At 44.3% G+C, this 23,450-nt stretch overlaps 1 protein-coding gene across 1 annotated transcript in view; it reads right to left on the reverse strand.

The window, feature by feature from the left end:
- Positions 1 to 23,450, reverse strand: part of PITPNA (phosphatidylinositol transfer protein alpha) — a 50,743-nt gene that overhangs the window by 12,141 nt on the left and 15,152 nt on the right. Inside the window, exons 3-6 of the mRNA XM_060204121.1 lie at positions 16,795 to 16,878; positions 13,659 to 13,736; positions 12,821 to 12,931; positions 11,408 to 11,530 (exon numbers count right to left, since the gene is read on the reverse strand). Of these exons, the coding sequence (XP_060060104.1) occupies positions 11,408 to 11,530; positions 12,821 to 12,931; positions 13,659 to 13,736; positions 16,795 to 16,878 (396 nt within the window). The remainder of the gene's footprint in view (positions 1 to 11,407; positions 11,531 to 12,820; positions 12,932 to 13,658; positions 13,737 to 16,794; positions 16,879 to 23,450) is intronic.

Below are 23,450 nucleotides of genomic sequence, written 5' to 3' on the forward strand. Positions count from 1 at the left end.
GAGCTGGGGACTCAAACTGAGATCCTCATGCTGGTTCTTGCGCTTTGCACTTTGTGCGCTTATCCCTCTGTGCTATTGCCCGACTCCGTATCTATTTATTTACTTATTTGCCTCCAGGGTTATCACTGGGGCTCAGTGCCTGCACTATGATTCCACTGCTCCTGGAGGCCATTTTTCCCATTTTCATTGCTCTTGTTGTTGTAGTTGTTATTATTATTGTTGTCATAGTTGTTGTTGTTGGATAGGACAGAGAGAAATCGAGAGAGGAGGGGATGACAGAGAGGGGGAGAGACAAGACACCTGCAGACCAACTTCACCGCTTGTGAAGCGACTCCCCTGCAGGTGGGGAGCCGGGGGCTTGAACCAGGATCCTTATGCCGGTGTACCATGTGCTCTACTGGTAGCCCGGTCCTCTCAATTCTCACTTTCTTCTACAGTTCAAAACTATGTCGATAGTTTCTCTTTACCTCCACAAGCTACTATAATTAGTAAGTTCATGTGGAACCGCAATTTGTTTAAAAGCATAAAACTCCGACTCCTCTCCAGAGGTTTTAATATTCTCTGTTGATAATGATTATTGTAATTACACCAGATTTCTTAATTTGGGTGGTGCCATGGCAAAACAGTATACCGCTGAAATGAGTTTTTGTGCTGTCCTCTTAATTTCCTTTTATTTATTGGATAGAGAGCCAGAAATCAAGAGGAAAGGGGATGGTAGAGTGGGAGAGAGACAGAGACACACCTGCAGCCCTGCTTTACCACTTGTGAAGCTTTCCTCCAGCAGGTGGGGACTGGGGGCTCCAACCTGGGTCCTTGCATACTGTAATGTGCACTCAACCAGGTGTGCCACCACTGTCCCCCCCCCCCAACTTTTCTTAATGAAAAGCTTTTATTTTATTTATTTATGATTCTAGCTGGCCCTGGAAGCCTGTGGCTTAGTGAGTTTCTAAAGAAACCTCGGCTATATTTTGTTGAGTTTTCAGGTGACTTTTCTTTCCTTTGTAGTTTAACAGGAGAACTCCTACCCGACAGCCACTCCCCAGAAATCCACATATACCATTTTTATTTCCTGGGACTGGCAGGTGAGGGTAGTTCTTAGCCTTACTACCAGTGGGGCTAAGATGGAAATCCTGGAAAAGTGTCTTAGGTAAGTCAGACGTCAAGTCTTTGCCTATATATATATATATATATATATATATATATATATATATATATATATATTTATTTATTAATGCTACCAGGGCGTTGGAGCCTGCATGATAAGGAGAGAGACATCTACAACTCTGCTTTACTGCTCGTGAACTTCTCCATGCAGGTGGGGAGTGGGGGCTTGAAACCAAATCTCTGTGCATGTAATGTGTGTGCTCAACTGGGTGTACCACCCACCACCTGGTCCCAAGGAAAAGTTTTTAAAAGGAACCACTCTGGATGTAACTCACTGCTTCCCTCTGGCCAGGCTCCCTAATTCTGCTAGTTGGCTTCATGGGAGCAAACTCTGGAGAACTTTATTCTCTGGTGTATTTTGTAATGTATGGATTTATGTTGCCTCAATATATATGTGTTATGTGGACTGAAAGTTATTTCAAAAGGAAACAAAGAAAAAACTGTGGCCTGCAAGATAGCACAATGGCTAAGGCATCAGAGCATGAAGGCATGAGGTCCTGACTTTAGTCTCCAGCATTTTGTGTGCTGGAGTGAGACTCTGGTTCTCTCACTGTTTTTCTCAATCTTTATTTTTTGTCTCCAGGGTTACTGCCGGGGCTCAGTGCCTGCATCACAAATCCACTGCTCCTGGAGATCATTTTTTCCCCTTTTGTTGCCCTTGTTGTTTTTTATCATTGTTGTGGTTATTATTATTGTTGTTATTGTTGCTGTCGTTGGATAGGACGGAGAGAAATGGAGAGAGCAGGGGAGACAGAGGGGAAAAGAAAGACAGACACCTGCAAACCTGTTTCACTGCCTGTGAAGCGACGACTCTCCTGCAGGTGGGGAGCCAGGGGCTCGAACCGGGATCCCTATGCTGTTCCTTGCACTTCATGCCAGGTGCGCTTAACCCGCTGCGCTACTGCCCAACTCCCTCAATCTTTTTTTAAAAAAAGCAATAGAAACTTGCTTTCTAATTGTCCGATCAATAATGATCAGTCATTAAATTTTCAATAACCAGTGGCCAGGGATGTGGCACAGTGGATGGAATATTGGACTCCCAAGCATAATTACGTGGGTTCAATTCCTGGCACTGCATGCACCATGATGATGCTCTGATCCTCTCTCTCCATCTCTCATAGATAAATAAGTCTTTCAATAATCAGGCTTAGACATTATTAACACCAGAGGAAAGCCCCCTGAGTTTCAACCAAGTTGATACATATTCACTATCCTGTTTTAATTTACTAAGACAAAGCCACGTCCTGTTTTCTGATGCTTGAAGAATACAAATAAGACAGAACTTCCTATTATGGAACACAACTGCTTCGCCTATTCTGAGACAAGTCACCTCTCATCCAGAGGATGCCAACAAAATTCAAATGCATCATTTCACCTTTTTTTTTTTTGCCACCAGACGCATTGTTGGTGCATGATGAATCCACCACCACCAGGGGTCATTTCCCCCTTTTTTCTTCCTTTTACAATATTTGATAGAGACAGACATTGAGAGGGAAGGTGGGGATAGATAAGAAAAGGGAGAGGAGGAAGGAGAGGGAGAGAGACACCAGCAGCCTGTTTCACCACTTGTGAAACTTCTCCAGGTCCTTGTGCACTGTAACATCTGTGTTCAACTGGATGCACCACTGCCTAGCTCCTTTTCCTTCTGATTCTTCCTTTTCTTAATCTGATATCATAGAGAAAAATTGAGGGGGGTAGCAAATGAGAGGGAAAAAGAGAAACCTGTAGTCCTGCTTCATCACTTGTGAGGCTTCACACCTGCAGGTGAAGACCTGGGATTTGAACCTTAGTCCTAGCTCATGGTAACGTCTGCACACAATCAGGTGTGTCACTGCCCAACCACTATTTCACTTTTTTTTTTATTTCACTTTAAAAAAAATTTATTTATTCCTTTTGTTGCCCTTGATGTTTTATTGTTGTAGTTATTACTGATGTCGTTGTTGGATAGGACAGAGAGAAATTGAAAGAGATGGGGAAGACAGAAAGGGGGAGAGAAAGACAGACACCTGCAGACCTGCTTCACCACTTGTGAAGCAACTCCCCTGCAGGTGGGGAGGGAGCCAGGGGCTTGAACCGAGATCCTTTTGCCAGTCCTTGAGCTTTGCGCCACCTGAGCCTAACCCACCCTACTCCCTAATATTTCACTTTTATAATGAAATACTCTTAAGAGAGGACCAGGAAATATCTCACCCAATAGAGCATACACTTTACCATGTGCAAGGCCCAGGTTCAAGCCCCTGGTCACCACATGGAAGCATCATACAAAGGGAAGACTTCATGAGTGGTACTGTGGTGTCTCTCCTCTCTCTGCCTTCCCCCCCATCCCCAATTCAGAAATCATCACCTAGCCCCCTTGAGGAAACTATTTTACTGAGAAGGTGACTTTGTTACAATGTTCAGAGATATGAGTAAAAGAATCCTAAGTAAAAATGCATAGAAGGATTTTCAATGTTTATAGTGGTTTCCTTCCTTCCTTTATTTAGAGAGAGACTAGTGTATGACTCTGAAACTTGTGGTTCTGGGGATCAAGCCAGGGCCTCAAGCATGCAATTCCTATGCTCAACTGCTGTTATCCTGTAGCTTCACTGCTGAGTCAACATTTTTAGCTAAAGACGGACAAAGATAGCATAATACTTAAACTTGACCCTGTGTGGCGGGAGCTTGATTCAAACCTGGGTCATGTACATGGCAAAGCAGGCACCCTCCCAGGTGAACTATCTTGCTAGCTCATTCTAATTTTTTAAAAAATTGTATTATCTTTATCTATTCTAAAGAGACAGGCAGAAGTTGAGGGAAGGGGGTAATAGAGACAGAGAGACACCTGCAACTCGCAAACCTCTCCCCTTGCAGGTGAGGCCCAGGGGCTCCTTGTGCACTGTAACATGTGTACTCAACCAGGTGTGCCGTCACCTGGCCCCAGCTCATTGTGACTCTGTATTCCATCCTTCCTTTTCTTAATATATTTTTTATTATATTTTATTTATTTATTATTGAATAGAGACAGAGAGAAATTGAGAGGAATGGGGAAGCTAGAGAGGGAGAGACAGACAGACACCTACAGCCCTGCTTCACCACTCGTGGAGCTGTTCCCCTGCAGGTGGAGGCCAGGGGCTTGAACCTGGGTCCTTGCACTGTAATGTGTGTGCTTAACAAGGTGTGCCACCACCTGGCCCCCCTTTCTTTTCTGTTATAATTTTTATTATCTTTATTTATTTATTGGGTAGAGTCAGTCAGAGGGAGACACCTGCAGCACTGCTTCACCACCCACAAAGCTACCTGCCTACAGGTGGGGACTGAGAGCTTGAACCCAGGTCCTTGCACATTTCAACATGTGTGGTCAACCAGGTGTGCCACCACCTGGTCCCTCTTCCATCCTTTCGATTTTCAGACAGAGAGGGAGAGGGCAGCTTGGGAAATTGCTCGGCTAGTACGGCATCAGACTTGCATGCCTGAAGTTTCTGGCTGATCCTTGGTGATACATGTGCTGGCTTGGTGCTCTGGCTTGTTTCCTTTTTTGTCTTATTTGAAACTTGTCAAAGAGAGACAGGACCACAGTACCACTCTACCATCCATGGAGTTTCTCCCAGTGCTGTGGTGCTTTCATGTGGTGACTGAGGAAACCAAGGCCATATGTTGGGCAAGAGACGCACCCTACTGCCCCCTAGTGGTTGCCTTTAAATAGTCAAGAGTATAAGTGATTCCCCCCCCCCACTTTTTTTTTTTTTTACTATTTTCTACTTTTTAAAATACAGTTTAAAATTTTGCTTATTTATTTTGTCAGGACGGAAATAGGAAGAGTTGGGGGACAGGAAGGGAGAGAGAAAGAGAGAAACTTTTTTGCATAACCATTATGCTATCTTCCCCACCTGAGGTCTCATGTTCAATCCACAGAATCCCATGTTCCCAAGTGATGCTCACTCTACCCCCCATAAACAAAGGAATTAATTGATTCTAGGAGTGGGACCTCACGACTGTAGAGAGAAAGAGCTGTATAAAAACATTCCCAGGTGATAGATGTTTATGGTACTAATTGCCATGATGGTTTTATGGGTGTATACTTATTAAAACTTATTAAGATGTACACATTAGGGGCCAAGCGTACCCAACAGACATCCAAGCTCAAGCCCCTGGTCCTCCCACTTGTGGAGTGGGGAAGCTTTATGATCAGCAGATAGTGCTTCAGGTGTCTACATTTATCTCCCTCCCTCTGTTTCTTCCTATCAAAAAGAAGAGAAAGACAAGAAAAGGAAAGAAAAGAAGGCCACTGGGAATGCTGGAGTTGTATACAGGCACTGAGCCCCAGCAATAGCCCTGGTAGCAAAAAAGAGAGAAAAGTGGTCCGGGAGGTGGCACAGTAGATAAAGCACTGAATTCTCAAGCATGAGGTCCAGAGTTCAATCCCTGGCAGCACATGTACCAGAGTGATGTCTGGTTCTTTCTCTCTCTCTTTTTATCTTCATGAATAAATAAAATCTTTAAAACAAAAATTAAAAAAAAAGAGAGAGTGAAAACATACCTTAAACATGAGCAGCTTTCTGCATGCCACTATACCTCAATAAAGTGGTTTAGAATTTTTTAAATAAGTAAATAAAATTGATTAACATATTTTCAGAAAAAGAGGAACTTGGACTACGGAGATAGTCCATAGTGAAATAAGTCAGAAATAGAAGGATGAATATGGGATGATCTCACTCTTAAGCAGAAGTTGAAAAACAAGACCAGAAGAGAAAACACAAGTAGAACCTGAACTGGAGTTGGTGTATTGCACCAAAGCAAAAGACTGGGCTGGGTGGCGGGGGAAGAGTACAGGTCCTGGAAAAGGATGACAGAGGACCTAGTGGGGGTTGTATTGTTATGTGGAAAACTAAGAAATGTTCTGCATGTACAAACTACTGTATTTACTGTCAAATGTAAAACATTAATCCCCCAATAAAGAAATTAAAATAAGCAATGCCTGAGGCTCTGAGGTCCGAAGTTTAATTCCCAGCACACCATAAGCCAGAGCTTATAGTATTTTTCTGTCTCTTTCTCTCTCTTATTTAAAAAAAAGGGGAGGGGAGATAAGAAAGGGGGGTCAGGTGGTGGTAAATCTGGTTAAGTGCACACTCAACAACACATAAGGACTCAGGGTCAAGATCTTGGTCTCTACCTGTAGGGGGAAAGCTTCACAGGTGTCTCTCTTTCTCGCTCTCTCTATCTCCCCCACCTCTCTCAATTTTATTGTCTCTATCCAATAAAAATAAATAAGTAATAAGAAAGCAAAAGGTATAGTTAACATACAAAGGTCTAAGTGGTTTCTTTTTTCTTTTAATTTTTGTCTCCAGGGTTATCACTGGGGCTTGGTGCCTGCATTACGAATCTACTGCTCCTAGAGGCTATTTTTTCCCTTTTGTTGCCCTGTTGTTTGTCGTTGTTGTTATTATTGTTGTCATTGCTGTCATTGTTGCTTGATACGACAAAGAGAAATTGAGGAGGGGAAGACAGAGAAGGGGAGAGAAAGATAGACACCAACAGACCTGCTTCACCTCTTGTGAAGCAACCCCCCCACCAGGTGGGGAGCTGGGGGCTTGAACAGGATCCTTACTCCAGTCCATGTGCTTTGTGCCATGTGCACTTAATCCACTGCTCTATTGCCTTTGCCCCCCCCATGTGGGTTTCTTTTTTTAAAAAAATTTATTCCCTTTTGTTGCCCTTATTGTTTTATTGTTATAGCTATTGTTGTTGGATAGGACAAAGAGAAATGGAGAGAGGAGGGTAAGAGAGAGGGGGGAGAGAAAGATAGACACCCACAGACCTGCTTCACCATCTGTGAAACAACTCCCCTGCAGGTGGGGAGCTGGGGGCTCGAACTGGGATCCTTATGCTGGTCCTTGCGCTTTGCACCACATGTGCTTTACCTGCTGCACTACCACTCGACTCGGCCCCCACCCCATGTGGGTTTCTTTCTTTCTTTTTTCGCCTCCAGGGTTATTGCTGGGGCTCAGTGCCTGCACCACGGCCTTTGGGCTTTGTGCTATGTGTGCTTAACCCACTATGTTATGCTCGCCACCCCTTTTACTTTATTTATAATTAGGTAGACAGAAGGAAATTGAGAAGGAAGGGGGAGAAGGAGAGACAGAGACCTATTTTACCATTTGTGAAGTTTTCCCTTGGTAGGTGGGGGCCAGGGCCTTGAACTCTGGTCCTTGTGCACTATAATGTGTGTGCTTAACCAGGTGTGCCACCGCCTGGACCCCTTAGTTTTATTTTTTATTCTACTGCTTTTTTTTTTTTTTTAAAAAAAACTTTGTTTTGTTTTTAATATTTATTTACTTATTTTCCCTTTCATTGCCCTTGTTGTTTTTCATTGTTGTAGTTATTATTATTGTTGTTACAGATATCATCGTTGTTAGATAGGACAGAGAGAAATGAACAGAGGGGAAGACTGAGAGTGGGAGAGAAAGACACCCGCAGACCTGCTTCACCACCTGCGAAACCACTCCTCTGCAGGTGGGGAGCCGGGGGGCTCGAACTGGGCTCCTTAAGCCAGTCCTTGCACTTTGCGCCAGGTGCGCTTAACCCGACTTCCTCCATTGTTTTTTATTTATTTTTGCCTCCAGGGTTATTACCGGAGCTCAGTGCTAGCACTATGAATCCACTGCTCCTGGCGGCCATTTTTTCATTTTATTGGATAGGACAGAGAGCAATTGAGAGGGAAGGGGGAAGACAGAGCAGGACAGAGACAGAGAGACACCTGCAGACTTGCTTTACTGTTTGTGAAGCGACCCCTTTGCAGGTGGGGAGCTGGGGGCTGGAACTGGAATCCTTGTGCTTCATACTATGTGCATCATTTTAACCCAATATGCCACCACCTGATCCCTTTGGCTTTGTTTTCTAGTTCACTGCCAACTATTTATAAATTCCAACCCTCAAGACTTCCTGCATTTGTAGTCATGGGGGGAGGAGTGCTCATCTACGCTGTGGACACAATTCTCCACTGGAGAAACATGCAAAAATTAAGATTGGGAGATTAAAAAGAATTTCCTAATGAGAAGGACTCTCAAACTCTGGATTTAAAGGAGGCAGATAAAGATCCTCTGGAGAATTCTGCCAACTCTAAGAATTCAAATTCTTTTTTTTTTTTAATTTTTATATTTATTTATTTATTTATTTATTTATTCCCTTTTGTTGTCCTTGTTGTTTTATTGTTGTAGTTATTATTGATGTCATCGTTGTGGGATAGGACAGAGAGAAATGGAGAGAGGAGGGGAAGACAGAGAGGGGGAGTGAAAGACAGACACCTGCAGACCTGCTTCACCACCTATGAAGCGGACTCCTCTGCAGGTGGGGAGCCAGGGGCTCAAATCAGGATCCTTCCTCCGGTCCTTGTGCTTTGCGCCACCTGCGCTTAACCCGCTGCGCTACCGCTCGACTCCCAGAATTCAAATTCTATATAGATATAGAATAGATATACAGAATAGATATAGATATACAGATATATGTAGATTGTAATACAGAGCAAAATGCTGTCAGGGAGAGCTTCCGTGTGCACATACATTTCAGGCAGACCCTTTAGGCAGCTCCAGCTGAAGGCTCCAAAAATTTATGTTTTTTTCTTTTCATTTTTATCAGGACTAGGGTCTCTTATGTAGTCAGAACTGTGAGAGCTCTGAACATTAAAATCTTCCTAAAAATCTAATATTCTGCCACTTCCTTGTCAAATGGAGCTGAGTGAGTAACCAAAACATGTGCTTTTAACAGAAAGGAACTTAGCACACCACCTAACCTGTGAGTCAACCCAGGAACTCTGTGTGTGTGTGTATGCATGTCTCTCTTTCTCTCTCTGTTAAAAATCTACTCCCCAGGGGCTGAGTTAAGCACACATAGTGCGAAGCCCAAGAATCCTGGGTCAAGCCCCTGGCTCCCAACTTGCAGGAGGGTTGTTTCTCAAGCAGTGAAGCAGGTCTGCATGTATGAATCTCTTTGCCCCTCTTCCCTCAATTTCTGACTTATCCAACAACAACTGCAACAAAAACAATGGGAAAAAAGATGGCTGCCAGGGGCAGTGGATTTGTAGTGCAGGCACACCCAGCCCCAGCAATAACCCTGAAGGAAAAAAAAAAACACAACCAGGAGTCGGGCGGTAGTGCAGCAGGTTAAGCGCACATGGGGTGAAGCGCAAGAACCGGCATAAGGATCCCATTTCGAGCCCCTGGCTCCCCACCTGCAGGGGAGTCGCTTCACAAGTGGTGAAACAGGTCTGTGGGTACCTATCTTTTTCTCCCCTTCTCTGTCTCCCCCCCCCCCATTTCTCTTTGTCCTATCCAACAACAATGACATCAATAACAACTACAACAATAAAAACCAAGGGCAACAAAAGGGAATAAAAAAAAAAGCAAAACAAGATAACCCTACTCCCCATGAGATTCCAAAGGAAAGAGCTCCTGGGCCCAGCTTCCACCAAGACTAGCATAGTGGAGAGGGGAGGATTTCTGTTATATGGGGCACCTTAGCCTAGGCCTGGGTCTCAGCTGAGGTGCTACTGGGGCAAGTTCATGCAAAGCAATGCCTGCTGGTAAGCTGTGTCAAGAAGAAAACGATGACAGTTCTTATGAAATCTGTCTTCCCATCTTCTTTTTGAGCCGTCAAAGGGCAGGAGGGCCCAGAGCCCATTTAAAGGGTAGGGAAGAGGCCTTGGGTGGGGTGGGGGGACAGGTGGTGGTGTACCTGGTTGATCACACACATTAAGGACCTGGGTTTAAGCCCCTGCACCCCAACTGCAGGGGAAAAACTTCATAAGTGGTGAAGCAGGGCTGCAAGTGTCTGTCTCTTCCCTCTCTCCATCTCCTGTCTGCTCTCTCAACTTTTCTCTGTCGCTATCCAATAATGGTGTGTGTGTGTGTGTGTGTGTGTGTGTGTGTGTGTGTGTGTGTGTGTGTGTGTGTCTTTCTCTGTCTCTGTCTCTCTCTGGAAGAGCTTGGTCCAATATTGATGGTCACCTGCAGGAAGTGTGAGCTGAGCACTCCACAGTTTCTCCTGAGTATAGGGACACAGTGAGGCATCCTGACAGGTGTTGCAAAGACCAAAAGGTCAGGCATGTAGGAAAATCTGTAGAACAGTGCCCTGTCTCAATTTTATTCACTATCTCCTCAAAGTCGTCTCACATCCTCAAGTGAGGCAAGAAGGCTGTTTCATCTCCAGACTCGCAAAGAGCAGCCCTCCTTCCAGGATTGTCAAACTCCACCTAGCACTCCAAACTACTTAACATTATCTCAGGGCTGAATGTTGGTGCACTCAGTTGGGAGTTCATGTTATCACCATGTGCAAGGACCCAGTCCCCACCTGTAGGGGGAATCTTCACAAGCGGGTTGCAGGTATCTCTCTTCCACTGTAAACCCCTCCTCCATTCCTCTCAATTTCTCTCTGTCCTATTAAATATAAGGAGAAAAAATTGGGGGGGGGGGCACGGCGGCGCAACAGGTTAAGCACACACAACACACAGTGCAAGGACCGGTGTAAGGATCCTGGTTTGAGCCCCTGCTCCCCACCTGCAGGGGGGCTGCTTCACAAGTGGTGAAGCAGGTCTGCAGCTGTCTCTCTCCCTATCTCCCCCATCCCTCTCAATTTCTCTCTGTCCTATAAAGTGAAATTTAAAAAAAAAAATTTTTTTTTTTTTTGGTAACCTGCTCCTTCAACCCTCATGGCAATAGAAGCAGCTTTGGTGTTATGGTCTTTTCCCCTCTCCTCTGTTGCTCTCTTTCTATCTGAAAAAGTTGGCCCAGAGTGATGAAGCCATGGCAGCAGTAACAACAAAAGGGTGTATGTGTGTGTGCATGTATTTCAACCTCATAGAATGGTTGTGCTAAACTATTACTGTCTTCTATGGGCAATGCGGGTGCTATCTGTGGATTAGCCAGCCTGCCTCCTCCCAGGGTCACCTCTAACTCTACAAACCAGCATGACTCTTCTACTTGACTCTGAAGAACTACTGCAGCAACTGTGTTACTCATTTGGCATTTAGCATATCCCACCATGAGCTTCTCTCTGGATATGCCAAGACCTCAACTAGATTGCAAATTCAGTAACACAGGCTATTTTCCCCCTATAAGGCCACATTGGCTGGCATTTCACCTTACCTAACAGTAGACACTGGCATGTTTCTACCTTCCTAGAATCATAGTGAAATGCCCCAGTGCGACATCTCCCTGACATTCATATATTTACCTAGTTGAGTGCACTAGGATCTCCTCAGGGGTCCACTTACCTCATCTAGTTGTCTCTTCGTCTCTTCTTCCATCCTTCGAATGTCATCCATAGTCAGGTCAACCCATTTATCGAGCCAACAGAACAGCTGCCGGTGGAAGTTTGTAAACAAACGCCTCTCTTGCTATAAAAAGGATAGACTCAAGTTAGAGCCCAGAAGGTGCAGGTCCACCTCTGAGATTTCTGTGCCAACAGCCACAATTTACTAGGGAGGTGGGGGAGGAGTGATGCCTGCCTGACTAATGTGGATCACCCTTGAGTCTTAGTGATTTCTGCCTTCACAAGTCTAATAGGTATGGATTCAGACAGGAGGAACCCCTTGAGAGAGCACAGGTGCCTACCACACACACAGTTAGGGCCTGTGCTCAAAAGTGGTACTAAGACAGGCCACCCAAAGCTCAAAGCTTAGCCATGGCCCCAAAGACACCACAGAAGTTTCCTCCTTGGGAGTTGGGCGGTAGCGCAGCGGGTTAAGTGCACATGGTGCAAAGCCCAAGGACCAGCATAAGGATCCTGGTTCGAGGTCAAGGCTCCCCACCTGCCGGGGTGTCGCTTCATAGGCGGTGAAGCAGGTCTACAAGTGTCTTTCTCTCCCCCTCTGTCTTGCCCTTCTCTCTCCATTTCTCTCTGTCCTATCTAACAACAACGACATCAATAAAAACATCAATAATAACTACAACAACAATAAGAAACAAGGGCAAAAAAGGGAAAATAAATTTAAAAAGTTATAAAAATAAAAGTTTCCTCCTTGTCTCTGGAGCACAAAGTCATGCTACAACTGGCCATCAGTTATTAAATGTAGCTCAAGATAACATTTTAATACAGAAAAGAAAAAAAAAAAAAGAATATAAGGTATACTAACTCCTTAGGTTTGGCCAGTTAGGTAATTCAGGGTACTGTTGAACTAGGTTCACAGTACCTTCTGTCTTCTTGCTTCAAGAAAAGAGACTGAGTTTTGTCATTTAATCACAGAAGTTCCTTCCTGCTCCCTTCTTCTATTTTCCTTCCCTGTCATATGCTATGCCCTTGGATGGATAGCACTGTCTATGACAGGTGCAAAGGGAAGTAGGGCCTGGGAAATCAAACTAGAATATATATATATATTTTTTAAAGATTTTATTTATTTATTCATGAAGAGAGAAGGAGAGCGAGCGAGAGAAAGAACCAGACATCACTCTGGTACATGTGCTGCCAGGGATTGAACTCAGGACCTCAGCTTCAGAGTCTGATGCTTTATCCACTGCGCCACCTCCTGGACCACAAACTAGAATATTCTAATGTTGGCCACCACAAGATGCAAGTCTTAGGGGTTGTAAGATCTTTTCTTTAGGGCAAAACACCCATCCTCATTCCTAAAACACACACACACACACACACACACACTGGGAGGAAGGCTTCACCTCTGGTCACTTGCCTTGTGTATAAAGTTTTCCACTTTGTTTTGCAGGCCCCACCACTTGAACTTGACAGTAACCAATTTGTATGCACACATGTATGGGCAGTCTTTCTGATTTAAAAGTTCTTGCTGTATTAGAAATAACACAAAGAAAGAAAGATTTAAAAAATAAGAATAACAAAACGAAGAGAAGCAAGAAAGCACAAGCATGCAGGCGGCTTAAGAGGAGCGTCTTGGGCAGGCGGGGCAGGCGGGCGGGCGGGCAGCGTAATGGCTACGCAAAGAGACTCTCGACTCAGAGGCTCCGACATCTCAGGTTCAGTCCTCTGCGCCGCCATAAACCAGAGCTGGGCAACGCTCTGGTAAAAGAAAAAAATAGAGGGCCGGGAGGAAGCAGAGTGGGTTAAATGCACGTGGCGCAAAGCGCAAGGACCGGCGTTAAGGACCCTGGTTCGAGATCCTGGATCCCCACCTGCAGGGGGGTTGTCTTGTGAGTGGTGAAGCAGGGCTGCAGGTGTCTATCTTTCTCTCCTCTCTCGATTTTTCTCTGTCCTATCCAACAATGACAATAGCAATAACAACAATAATAGTAACAACAACAATAATAAACAACAAGGGCAACAAAAGGAACAAAAGGGACAAAATGGTCTCTAGGACAGTGGATTTGTGGTATAGGCACTGAGCCCCAGCAATAATGCTGGAGGCAATAAATAAATAAATAAATAAGTAAAATAAAATAAAAAAGAGGAAAGCCTCTTGCTCTCTCTCAGCCCAACCCCAAGCATCCCCCTCCTGCAAGGTCAGAAGCCCACCCACACCAATACCAGCCCCTTGATGGTGTGAGTGTGAACTGCACCTTCCAATTGGATCCCAAGGGTCCTCGGCCTGTTTTGATAGATTTAAATTTTGCCGGATCTTCCTCTGCCTTGTAATCCTGAAAAAAATTGTAGAATTGGGGGAGAGGGGAAGGGAAGATTGGGAGGGAGAGAGAAAAAGAGAGATTAGATTTTCCATCAGAGTATACTTCATACCAATTTTTTTTAAAAAAAAAAACACATTTTATTTTGTTTTATTTTTAATGAGATAGAGAGAGAAAGCTACAGAGACAAGAACATTGCTCAGTTCTGGCTTAAGGTGATCTGGGGATTGAACCTGGGACTCTGGAGCCTCAGGCATAATTTTTTTTTTTTTACATAACTATTTTGCTATCCACCCACCCATTCCTATATTAATTTTGTTTTTAATAAATCTTTTGTTTTAATGAGAAATATACAGGAAGAAAGAGAGAGACCAGAGCTCTGCTCAGCTCTAGTTTATGGTGGTGCTGGGGATTGAACCTGGGACTACTGATGTCTCAAGCATGAAAGTGTTTTTGCATAACCATTATGCTATCTCTCTAGCCCACCATACCAGTTTTTATTTATCTATTATTGGATAGAGACAGAGAGAAATTCAAAGAGGGGATGATAGAGAGGGAAAGAGACAGAGAGACATCTACAGCACGGCTTTACCACTCGTGAAGCTGTCCCCCTGCAGGTGGGGGACCCATGGGCTTGAACCTGGGTCCTTGCACACTATAATGTGTGTGTCTAATCTGGTGCACCACTGCCTGGCCCCCCACCATACTAGTTCTTATTTTCAAAACTTTTTTTCCTCACGCCAGTTCGTAATGTTGTTGTTGTATATAGAAGGCAGAAGAACTTTATAAGATACAGAAAAATATAATTTGTTTCAGGAGAGGTCTGTGCAATTTTTTTTTAAATTATTATCTTTATTTATTTGTTGGATAGAGATAGCTAAAAAGGGAGGTGAGAGGGAAGGGGGTGATAGAGAGGGAGAGAAGTAGAGAGAGACACTTGCAAAGCTTCCCACCTGCAGGTGGGAGCCAGGGGCTCAAAGCTGGGTCTTTTGTGCACTCAACATGTGTGTTCAACCCGGTGTGTCACTATCCGGCCCCTGTGTGATTATTTTTTTTACCAGTTTGTTTACTTAAAAAAAAAAAAAAAGACTTACTAGTAAGAGCAATGAAGGGGAGAGAAAGAGAGAAGACCAGAGGATTATATTCTGGCATATGTGATACTAAGATTGAACTGAGGACCTCATGCTTGAGAGTCCAGCAGTACTTTATCCACTGTGCCACTTCCCGGGCTGCTAAGAGTTTATTTTCAATTTTGCCAGTATGAAAGCACCACTAGAGAATGCAGACACATATTCCCACTGCTTATAACAGAGTATCCAAATTACTATGGAAGGCATTTTCAAAATACAGACTTCTCAGTTACTCATACAGTGAGTAAGAACATCTGTAGGTGAGGGAAGCTGCATTATTAAAATTTCTTATGAGGACCCAGAGATAGCTCTCTCAGTAAAGTACACAGTACATACTTTACCATGTGCAAGGACATGGGTTTGACCCCACTACCCCCCAATACCACATGGGGACACTAAGCACACAAGCCAGGGGATACTTCACAAATGATGGAACACTGCTATAGTGTCTCCTCTCCCTCCTCCGTGGTCTACCCCTCTGTATCTTTATCTGAATTAAAGGGGGGGGGGAATCTGTCCAGAATGCTGGTGTAATATAGATGCAAAGTACTGAAATACATACACCAAAAAAAAGAAAAGAAAAGAAAAGCAAGAAGAGGAAGAAAGAAAAAAATGGAGGTGAGTAGGAGGAGGAAAGAAAAGCCAGAGAACTACAAGTATCTTGGGAGTGGGGGGAGAGATGTCGGGATGTCAAAGGCTATTTATGTGCTTAATTTTTTTTTTTTTTTTTTTTGGAGCTGGGGGTTAGCTCACCCAGTAAGGTATATGCCTTACCATGTGTAAGGTCCAGGGTTGAGCCCTAGCACCACATGGGAGCACTATGGCACTGGGGGAAGCTCCATGGATGGCGGAGCAGTGTTACAGCCTCTGAAATGAAAAAAGAATGAAAAAGTCGGCCCAATAGTGGTGGAAGTATGCATGTGTGAGGCCCTGGCACCACCAAAAACAAAACAAACAAAAAATCTTCCTCACTTCTAACCTCTACTTTTTTCCACTTATGTGAAACCACCAGAGCTGACAGACTCAGAAAGCCATATTCTGCTAAATATGGGTACATTTAGAGAAAACAAAAACAAAAACAACCCCATCAAGCTGTACTTGTATATGAACTTTGCTATATATATTAACACTTCAGTAGAGACTTTTGAAAACTCCATTAACCTTTTGAGAGTGGGGTTAGGCCTATTAGTCAGGGAAACAACAGACAGCTTTTATAATTTTTTTTTAATGCACAAATCAAAACATCATATAGGTAACAGAGAGACTCCAGGAAAGTGGTTATCATATTCTTGGGATGCGATGAGCAAGCACTTACTCCCTAGCAGTGGACAGAGGGCCAAATTCCTGCAGCCAGGTTCCAAAAGGAAGAATACTGCACCAGGAAGCATCTACCCCTTTCCTTCCCCAAACAAAAACTTCCTGGGAACACTACTGTGAGCAGAACGGACCTGGTCCCTCCCCGCTCGCTCCACATTTAGTGTGTGTTTCTAGACTGCTTACAGCAATGTTTGTTGCTCTGAGACATCACCAGCAAGTTCCCGAGGCCATGGAGATTTATCTTTCATATACTGTGTGCCCACAGAACCTACCAGAGCATTTTTGATGCATACAGATAATAAAAAGTATATCTTTGGCTGGGAAAATGACTTGAGCCCAGGAGGTGGTGTAGTGAGTGGGAGAGTGCAGGACCTACAGGCATAAGGTCCTGAGTTCCAACCCTAGCACCATATGCCAGAGCAATGTTCTGGTTCTCTCTTCTTTCTCATTAATAAGTAAATCAATCTTTAGAAAAATGAATTTGAAGACTAGTGCTCTGATTTTTCAGACCAAGCAAACTTCAGCAAAGCAAATCACCCTCAGGACTACCTGGTTTCTCTGACATTTAGAAAACATTTCTGTACCTCAAAGGTACATTTTCATGAACATTTCTAAAATGTTCCTACCTTGCTAAGTACTTGGCTTCGATCTGCAATGTCTATATATATGGTTTCCACATGTTTCCATGACTCAGGATCCAATTTATGCACCTGCAGAAGAAGGGAGACCATTCTGTAGGTTTTGTTAGTAACAAAGTACCCTTTACCCAGAAGGAACAGTATGAACTGATTCTTAGAGCTGTGGATAATATAATTCCAACTGGAAGCCCAGGAGGTGGCGCAGTGGACTGAGCATTGAACTCACAAACAGGGAGTCCTAGGTTCAATATCTGACACTGCATGTGCCAGGTTAATCTCTCTCTCATAAATGAACATTTTCAAAAAAGAATTACACAAAAAACTATACCAAGGAATTGATTTTATTTATATATTTATTTATGAGAAAGAAAACCAGAGCATGTAATGCCAGTGATCAAACTCAGAGCCTCATGCTCAAGGGTTCAATACTCTACTATACTGCACCACTTCCAGGGGTGCTCCTTTCTTTCTTTCCTTTCTTTCTTTCTTTCTTTCCTTCCTTCCTTTCATTAAAGTAATGCTCAGCTCTGGCTTATGGTGCAGGGGGTGGAACTTGAGACTTCAGAGACTCAGGCACAGGCTACTTTATTTACTAGTGAGAGAGATAAAAAGAGGGACACAGAACCAGAACACCATTTTGGCCTATATGGTACCTAGAGCAAAATAGGATTTCATGTTAGCAAGTCCATTGCTTTACCCCCTGCACCAACTTTCTGGGCAACTGATATAAATGATAACAAATTCAAACTATACAAAAGAACATGAAAGGGGCTGGGCAGCTAAGCACACATAGGATCCGGGTTTGAGCCCCTGGCTCCCCACCTGCAGGGGGAGCGCTTCACAAGTGATAAAGCATGTCTGCAGGTGTCTTTCTCCCTCTGTATGTCCCCCTCCCCTAAGTTTTTCTGTGTCTTATCAAAATATAATAGACAAAATGTCCGCCAGGAGCAGTATTCATAGTGTCTGCAAAGAGCCTCAGTGATAACCCCGGAGGCAAAAAAAAAAAAAATTAAAGATAATTCTCTTGTCACCCAGTCCTCCCCAGAGTAACACTACTGCTACCAGATTCTCTCGCTCTTTTTTTTGTTTTTGTCTCCAGGATTATTGCTGGGGCTCAGTGCCTGTATTATGAATCCACTGCTCCTGGAGGCCATTTTTTCCATTTTGTTGCTCTTAACTGTTATTGCTGGATAGGACAGAGAGAAATCAAGAGAGGAGGGAAGACGGGGAGAGAAAGACAGACACCTGCAAACCTGCTTCAACACCTATGAAGTGACCCTCCTGCAGGTGGGGAGCCAGGGGCTTAAACTGGGATCCTTACAACGGTCCTTGTGCTTTGCGCCATGTGCCCTTAACCTCTTGTGCTATCACTAGTCCCTGCTTTCTAGCTTTTTTTTTTTTTAACCAGAGAACTGTTTAGGTCTGGCTTATGGTGATGCTGAGGATTGAACTGGGACCTCAGAGCCTTAGGCATGAGAGTCTCTTTGCTTAACCATTATGCTGTCTCCCCAGATTTTCTTTCCTTTTTTTTTGTGTGTGTCTCCAGGATTGTCGCTGGGGCTCTGCCTGCACTATGACTCTACTGCTCCTGGCGGACCTTTTGTCTATTTTATTTAGACAGGACAGAGAGAAACTGAGAAGAGAAGGGAGATAGGGAGAGAAAAAGACAGACAACTGCAGACCTGTTTCTCTGCTTATGAAGTGACCCCCTTGCAGGTGGGGAACCATGGGCTTGAACTGGGATCCTTGCACTTTGTATTATGTGTGCTTGACCTGTTGCACCATCAACTGGCCCCCAGATTCTCTACATATACAAATATCCATGTGCACAGACTTACCTTTCCTTACAAATGGTAATACACATTATATACTGTTTTGTAGTATGCTTATTTTAGCTGAACAATATATTTTTAATTAACTAATCACAATTAATTAGATAGAGAGGCAGAGTGAAAGAATGAAAGAGATGATAGCACTGAAGCTTCCTTCAATGCAGTGGAGCCTAGGCTTGAACCTGGGTCAAGCACATGGCAAAGCAGCACACATCCAAGTGAGCTATTTCATCAGCTCTTGCTGGCCCCAAACAATGTATCCTGAGAACTGTTCTTTTGAATAGCTGCATAACACATGAAGAGAAGGCTAAACCATATCTGTAGTGTCCTATGTAGTTTTTAACCTCTGGCCATACACAGAATGCTATAATTAAATATCCTGTATGCAAGTTATTTCACATATGAGAAACCATAATTATGATACATTCCATATAGAATATACAATTGCCAGGATAAAGGAAGGTGTATTTTATTTATTTATTTATTTATTGCCTCCAGGGTTATTGCTGGGGAGCAGTGCCTGCAATATGAATACACTGCTCCTGGAGGCTTCCCCCCACCTTTGTTGCCCTTGTTTTTTATTGTTGTTGCTGTCATTGTTGTTGGATAGAACAGAGAGAAATAGAGAGAGGACAGGAAGACAGAGAAGGGGGAGGGAAAGACAGACACCTGCAGATCTGTTTCACTGCTAGTGAGGCAACCCCCCCACCACCACAGGTGGGGAGCTGTTGGCTCGAACCGGGATCCTTACCGCCGGTCCTTGTGCTTTGCACCATGTGCACTTTACGCACTGCACTACTAGCCAGCCCCAGGAAGGTGTATTTTCAATTTTATTGAGTTATTGGCAAATTGTGGTCTACAGAGGCTTTAATTTTGATATATTAAAAAAAAGTAATGTGTTGGGGAGAAATCACAAAGCTTACACAGCAGACTTTCATGCACAAGATTCACAGGTTCCAGGTTCAATTTTCAGTACCACCATAAACCAGAGCAGTGTACTGGTAGAACAGCACCAGCATTTACAAGTAAAAGAAAAACACAGGTCAGGGGAATGGCTCAGTGGGAGAGGGACTTAAATGTGTGTGAGGTCCTGTGTTTTGATGACAGGCACTGCAGATACCAAAGCATCTAATTCCCTCTCACTTTCCATAAATAAATCTTTACAGAGGTAACAAAAACAAAAAACCCAATAAATTAAAAATAAAAATTGCTGGGAAATTGTGCCGATGCAGTCACATCTGCCACGTTGTCCCCTCAGGCTACTGCTAGTTCCCGTGAGAGTTGGGACATTCTCGGAGTGCCTGTTCAGCCATGTTGTGCCCTCAGGGCATTGTCTATATCCCCTCGATATTTGGAGTGCTTTGGTCACTCCTCCCTCCTCCCATTCTCACGAGAGTTATTATCCTATCCTGGAGTGCTATGGTTACTCCTCCCCCTTCCCATTCTCGTGAAAGCTACTCCTATAAAAGCCCTTCTTCCGCACCTCGCTCTCTTGCCAGTGCTTCACTCTGGTATTCAGACACAGGAAAGGTTACTGCGTGAGGCTGCCATTTTTGCTACCTCCATGTGGCCCAACCTGCTTCTCTAGCACCCAACTCTGAGGTGCCAGCGCAAATAAAGATTTGTGTTTCCTCTTTGCTCCGGACCCCCTCTCTTCTCTGCGGCCCGTGCACAACATCTGGCACCCGACGTGTCCTGCACTCAAGCCCGGCCTGAGGTCCAGAAAAGCCGCCCAGACACAGGTAAGTGGCAGCCACCTGACTCTGTGGCCCTGCGTTTCCCCTCACCATGGGATTTTTTTCGTTTTATGAGGAGGTATCCCAGACATTATTTCCTTCTCTCCCGGGACAGGTTCTCGCTCTCAGAGAAACTTTTAATTTTCGCTACACCGTGGGTTCTCATAGCTATAATTGCCATTTACAAGATATGTACAACGTGGTCTGCCATGAGGATAAGCGACCTTGAGGCTGAGATACGAGAGTTAAAGCACATGTGCTTAAGACTTAGACACCCTAAGTGATCAGCCGCTAGACCCAAAAAATCCGTTCCCAGACACGTACACGTGTTTGGAAGCTCCTCCTCTGACCCCGCCCCCTGCCGCCCCAGGTTCAGTTTCTCCTGAGGCTTCCGCTTCTCTGGCCACGCCCCCTGCTGATACGTCATCATTAAGAGACCTTGTGGCTGAAATACGAGAGTTAAAAGGTATTTTTTCAGCATTTAAGGACTTTAAACCATGTGCAGTCCACCCCAAGAGCTCCATCCCCGTAGGTAAGTGTTCAGTTTCCCCTGCTACTACAGCACCTTCCACTTCCACAGATCTCTCCTCAGTGTCATCGAACCAAATCCACACCTTCCCGGTAAATGTGGCCCCAACTAGACAAAATCCTCAGGTGTGGCATCCATACTCCTCCAAAGAGCTCAGGGAACTCAGACAAGCCGTGAAAGAGGACAGATTTCATGCTCCACGGACCAAGTCCATTTTAAGGAGTTTTTACCAGCACCTTAACACCCCCCAGGACTGGAAAGACCTGGCTTGTGCTGCACTCCCAGACCCCCTCTACCTACAATGGAAGGCATGCTTCCGTGATGAATGCTCTAGACAATCGCAGGAAAATAGTAATAAACAGGTAGAATGGAATTTTGATGCTTTGGAGCAGGAGCGTTTGAATCTGGAACTCAGCAGGCAGAAGCTAAGTTCCCAACTGGTTATTTTGAACAGGTACGCATCTGCGCAACACAAGCACTGGAAAGGGTGACCCGAACCAATGTAGATTCCTCAGTCCCTATTAACTCTCTTCGCAAAAACACTGATGAAACCTTAGCAAATTTCATCTCAAGGGTGAGGCAAACCTTAGAAAGGTTTATAATCCTGAAATCCTCTCTTTCCTCCTGCGTTCTATTGTCTGGGATGGCATGATATCACAATTCCGTCAGGCATGCCTTAGTCTTAAACACTTACACCCAGATAACTGGATTTTAGCGACACAGGAACTTACATCAGGCAATTATCGGCACCCGCTATGACACAGGTTTATGCAGTTACCCCACGTAATCAAAACGGGGCCTGCTTTCAGTGCGGTCGCCAAGGACATTGGCGTAACCAATGTCCTGATAAGCTGCAACCACGCCTCCAATCAGGGCAACCCCGCCTCCAGTTAGAGCTACCACGCCTCCAGTCAGGGCAAGCCCGCTTTCAGTTAGGGAGCTAGAAGCCACATATGGTGTGTCCCAGATGCCGTAAAGGGTTTCACTGGAAGAGAGATTGTTGGTCCAAATTTCATAAAGATGGCACACCCCTGAATGGTACAAATTCGGGGCCTGAGATTTTGTGGACCACCCGTTTTAGAACGTGGTCACCCTACTATGACAGTAAAGATTGACAATATTCCTTTGCCTCTACTAGCACCTAAACTTTTCTCTCAAGATCCCATTCCTTATGCTCCTACAGTCTTCACTGATGGTGGAAAAAAGAGAGCTGCTGCCCTCATATATTACCTGGACAAACAACCCCCTAAACCTCTCTTTACTGAGCTTCCTAAGAATTCCCCTCAGTACAAAGAACTTTATGCTGTTTTCCTTGCATTAAAAGCTGTACCAGAATCCTTCAACCTTTTTTCTGACAGTGTGTATACTGTTAACTTACTTCCATGGCTTGCTCGTTCTTATGTGAGAATTGATGACAAGCCACTTTCCCCTCTCTTAATTCAAATTGCCTCTATGCTCTGTTCTCGAACCCAACCACTGTATATTCAACACCTTCATTCCCACAGCCCTCTTCCTGGTTCCCTGTCCGAAGGGAATGCTGCAGCTGACCGCCTTGCCTCCACAGGAGCTCTCCTAGTCTCTGTCTCTGATCCTGCTGATTTCCATTCTCTAACCCATGTTAATCTTAAAGGCCTTCGAGCTTGATTTCCTGATGTTCCTTTACCACAGTTAAAACATATCCTAGCTACATGCTCTTCCTGTGCAAGTCTCATAAAAACACCTGCTATTCAGACTCTTGGTGTTAACCCCCGAGGCTTAAAAGCTAATGCTATTTGGCAAATTAATGTCACCCACATACCAAACTTTGGCAAACAAAAATATGTTTTTGTCTCAATTGATACCTTTTCTAAATTTATGTGGGCAACAGCTCAGACAGGAGAAAGCTCTAAAAAGCTTATAAGCCATATGCTCTCCTGTTTTGCTGTGATGGGCTTACCTCTTCAACTGAAAACTGACAATTGACATGCGTTTACCAGCAAACAATTTAAAGACTTTTGTTCCCCCTGGAACATTGCTCATACCACAGGCATTCCCTATAATCCACAGGGACAAGGCATTGTCGAGAGGGCCCATCAAACCCTTAAGGCTCAATTAAATAAAGATAAAGGAGGAATGTACCCCCCCAATATCCAGCTAGCAAAAGCCTTAACTACGTTAAATCTATATAATATTTACAATAACTCGGACTTACCTCCTATTATTCTTCACTGGCAAACACCATCTACTCTCCCATCTATTAAGGTCAAATGGAAAGACCCACTTGATAAAATTTGGAAAGGGCCTGACCCTCTATTGACCATGGGAAGAGGTTTTGCATGCATTTTCCCTCATAATTACTCTAAACCTGTCTGGGTTCCTGCCCGCCATGTCCGACAATGCCCTCATGATGGCACTGTTATCCCTGAAGAACAAGAAATACAAGAGGACTAGCCGCAGGATACATCCCAGGATCCATAATATGACATGGCAGAACCTACAAAAGTTGGCTCACAGAGCCCTCTCTCCTACCCCTTCCCTGAATGTCTTTATGTTATGACTGGCCAGTTG

The sequence above is a fragment of the Erinaceus europaeus genome, chromosome 12 (genome assembly GCF_950295315.1).
Source record: "Erinaceus europaeus chromosome 12, mEriEur2.1, whole genome shotgun sequence".
Classification (NCBI taxonomy): domain Eukaryota; kingdom Metazoa; phylum Chordata; class Mammalia; order Eulipotyphla; family Erinaceidae; genus Erinaceus; species Erinaceus europaeus.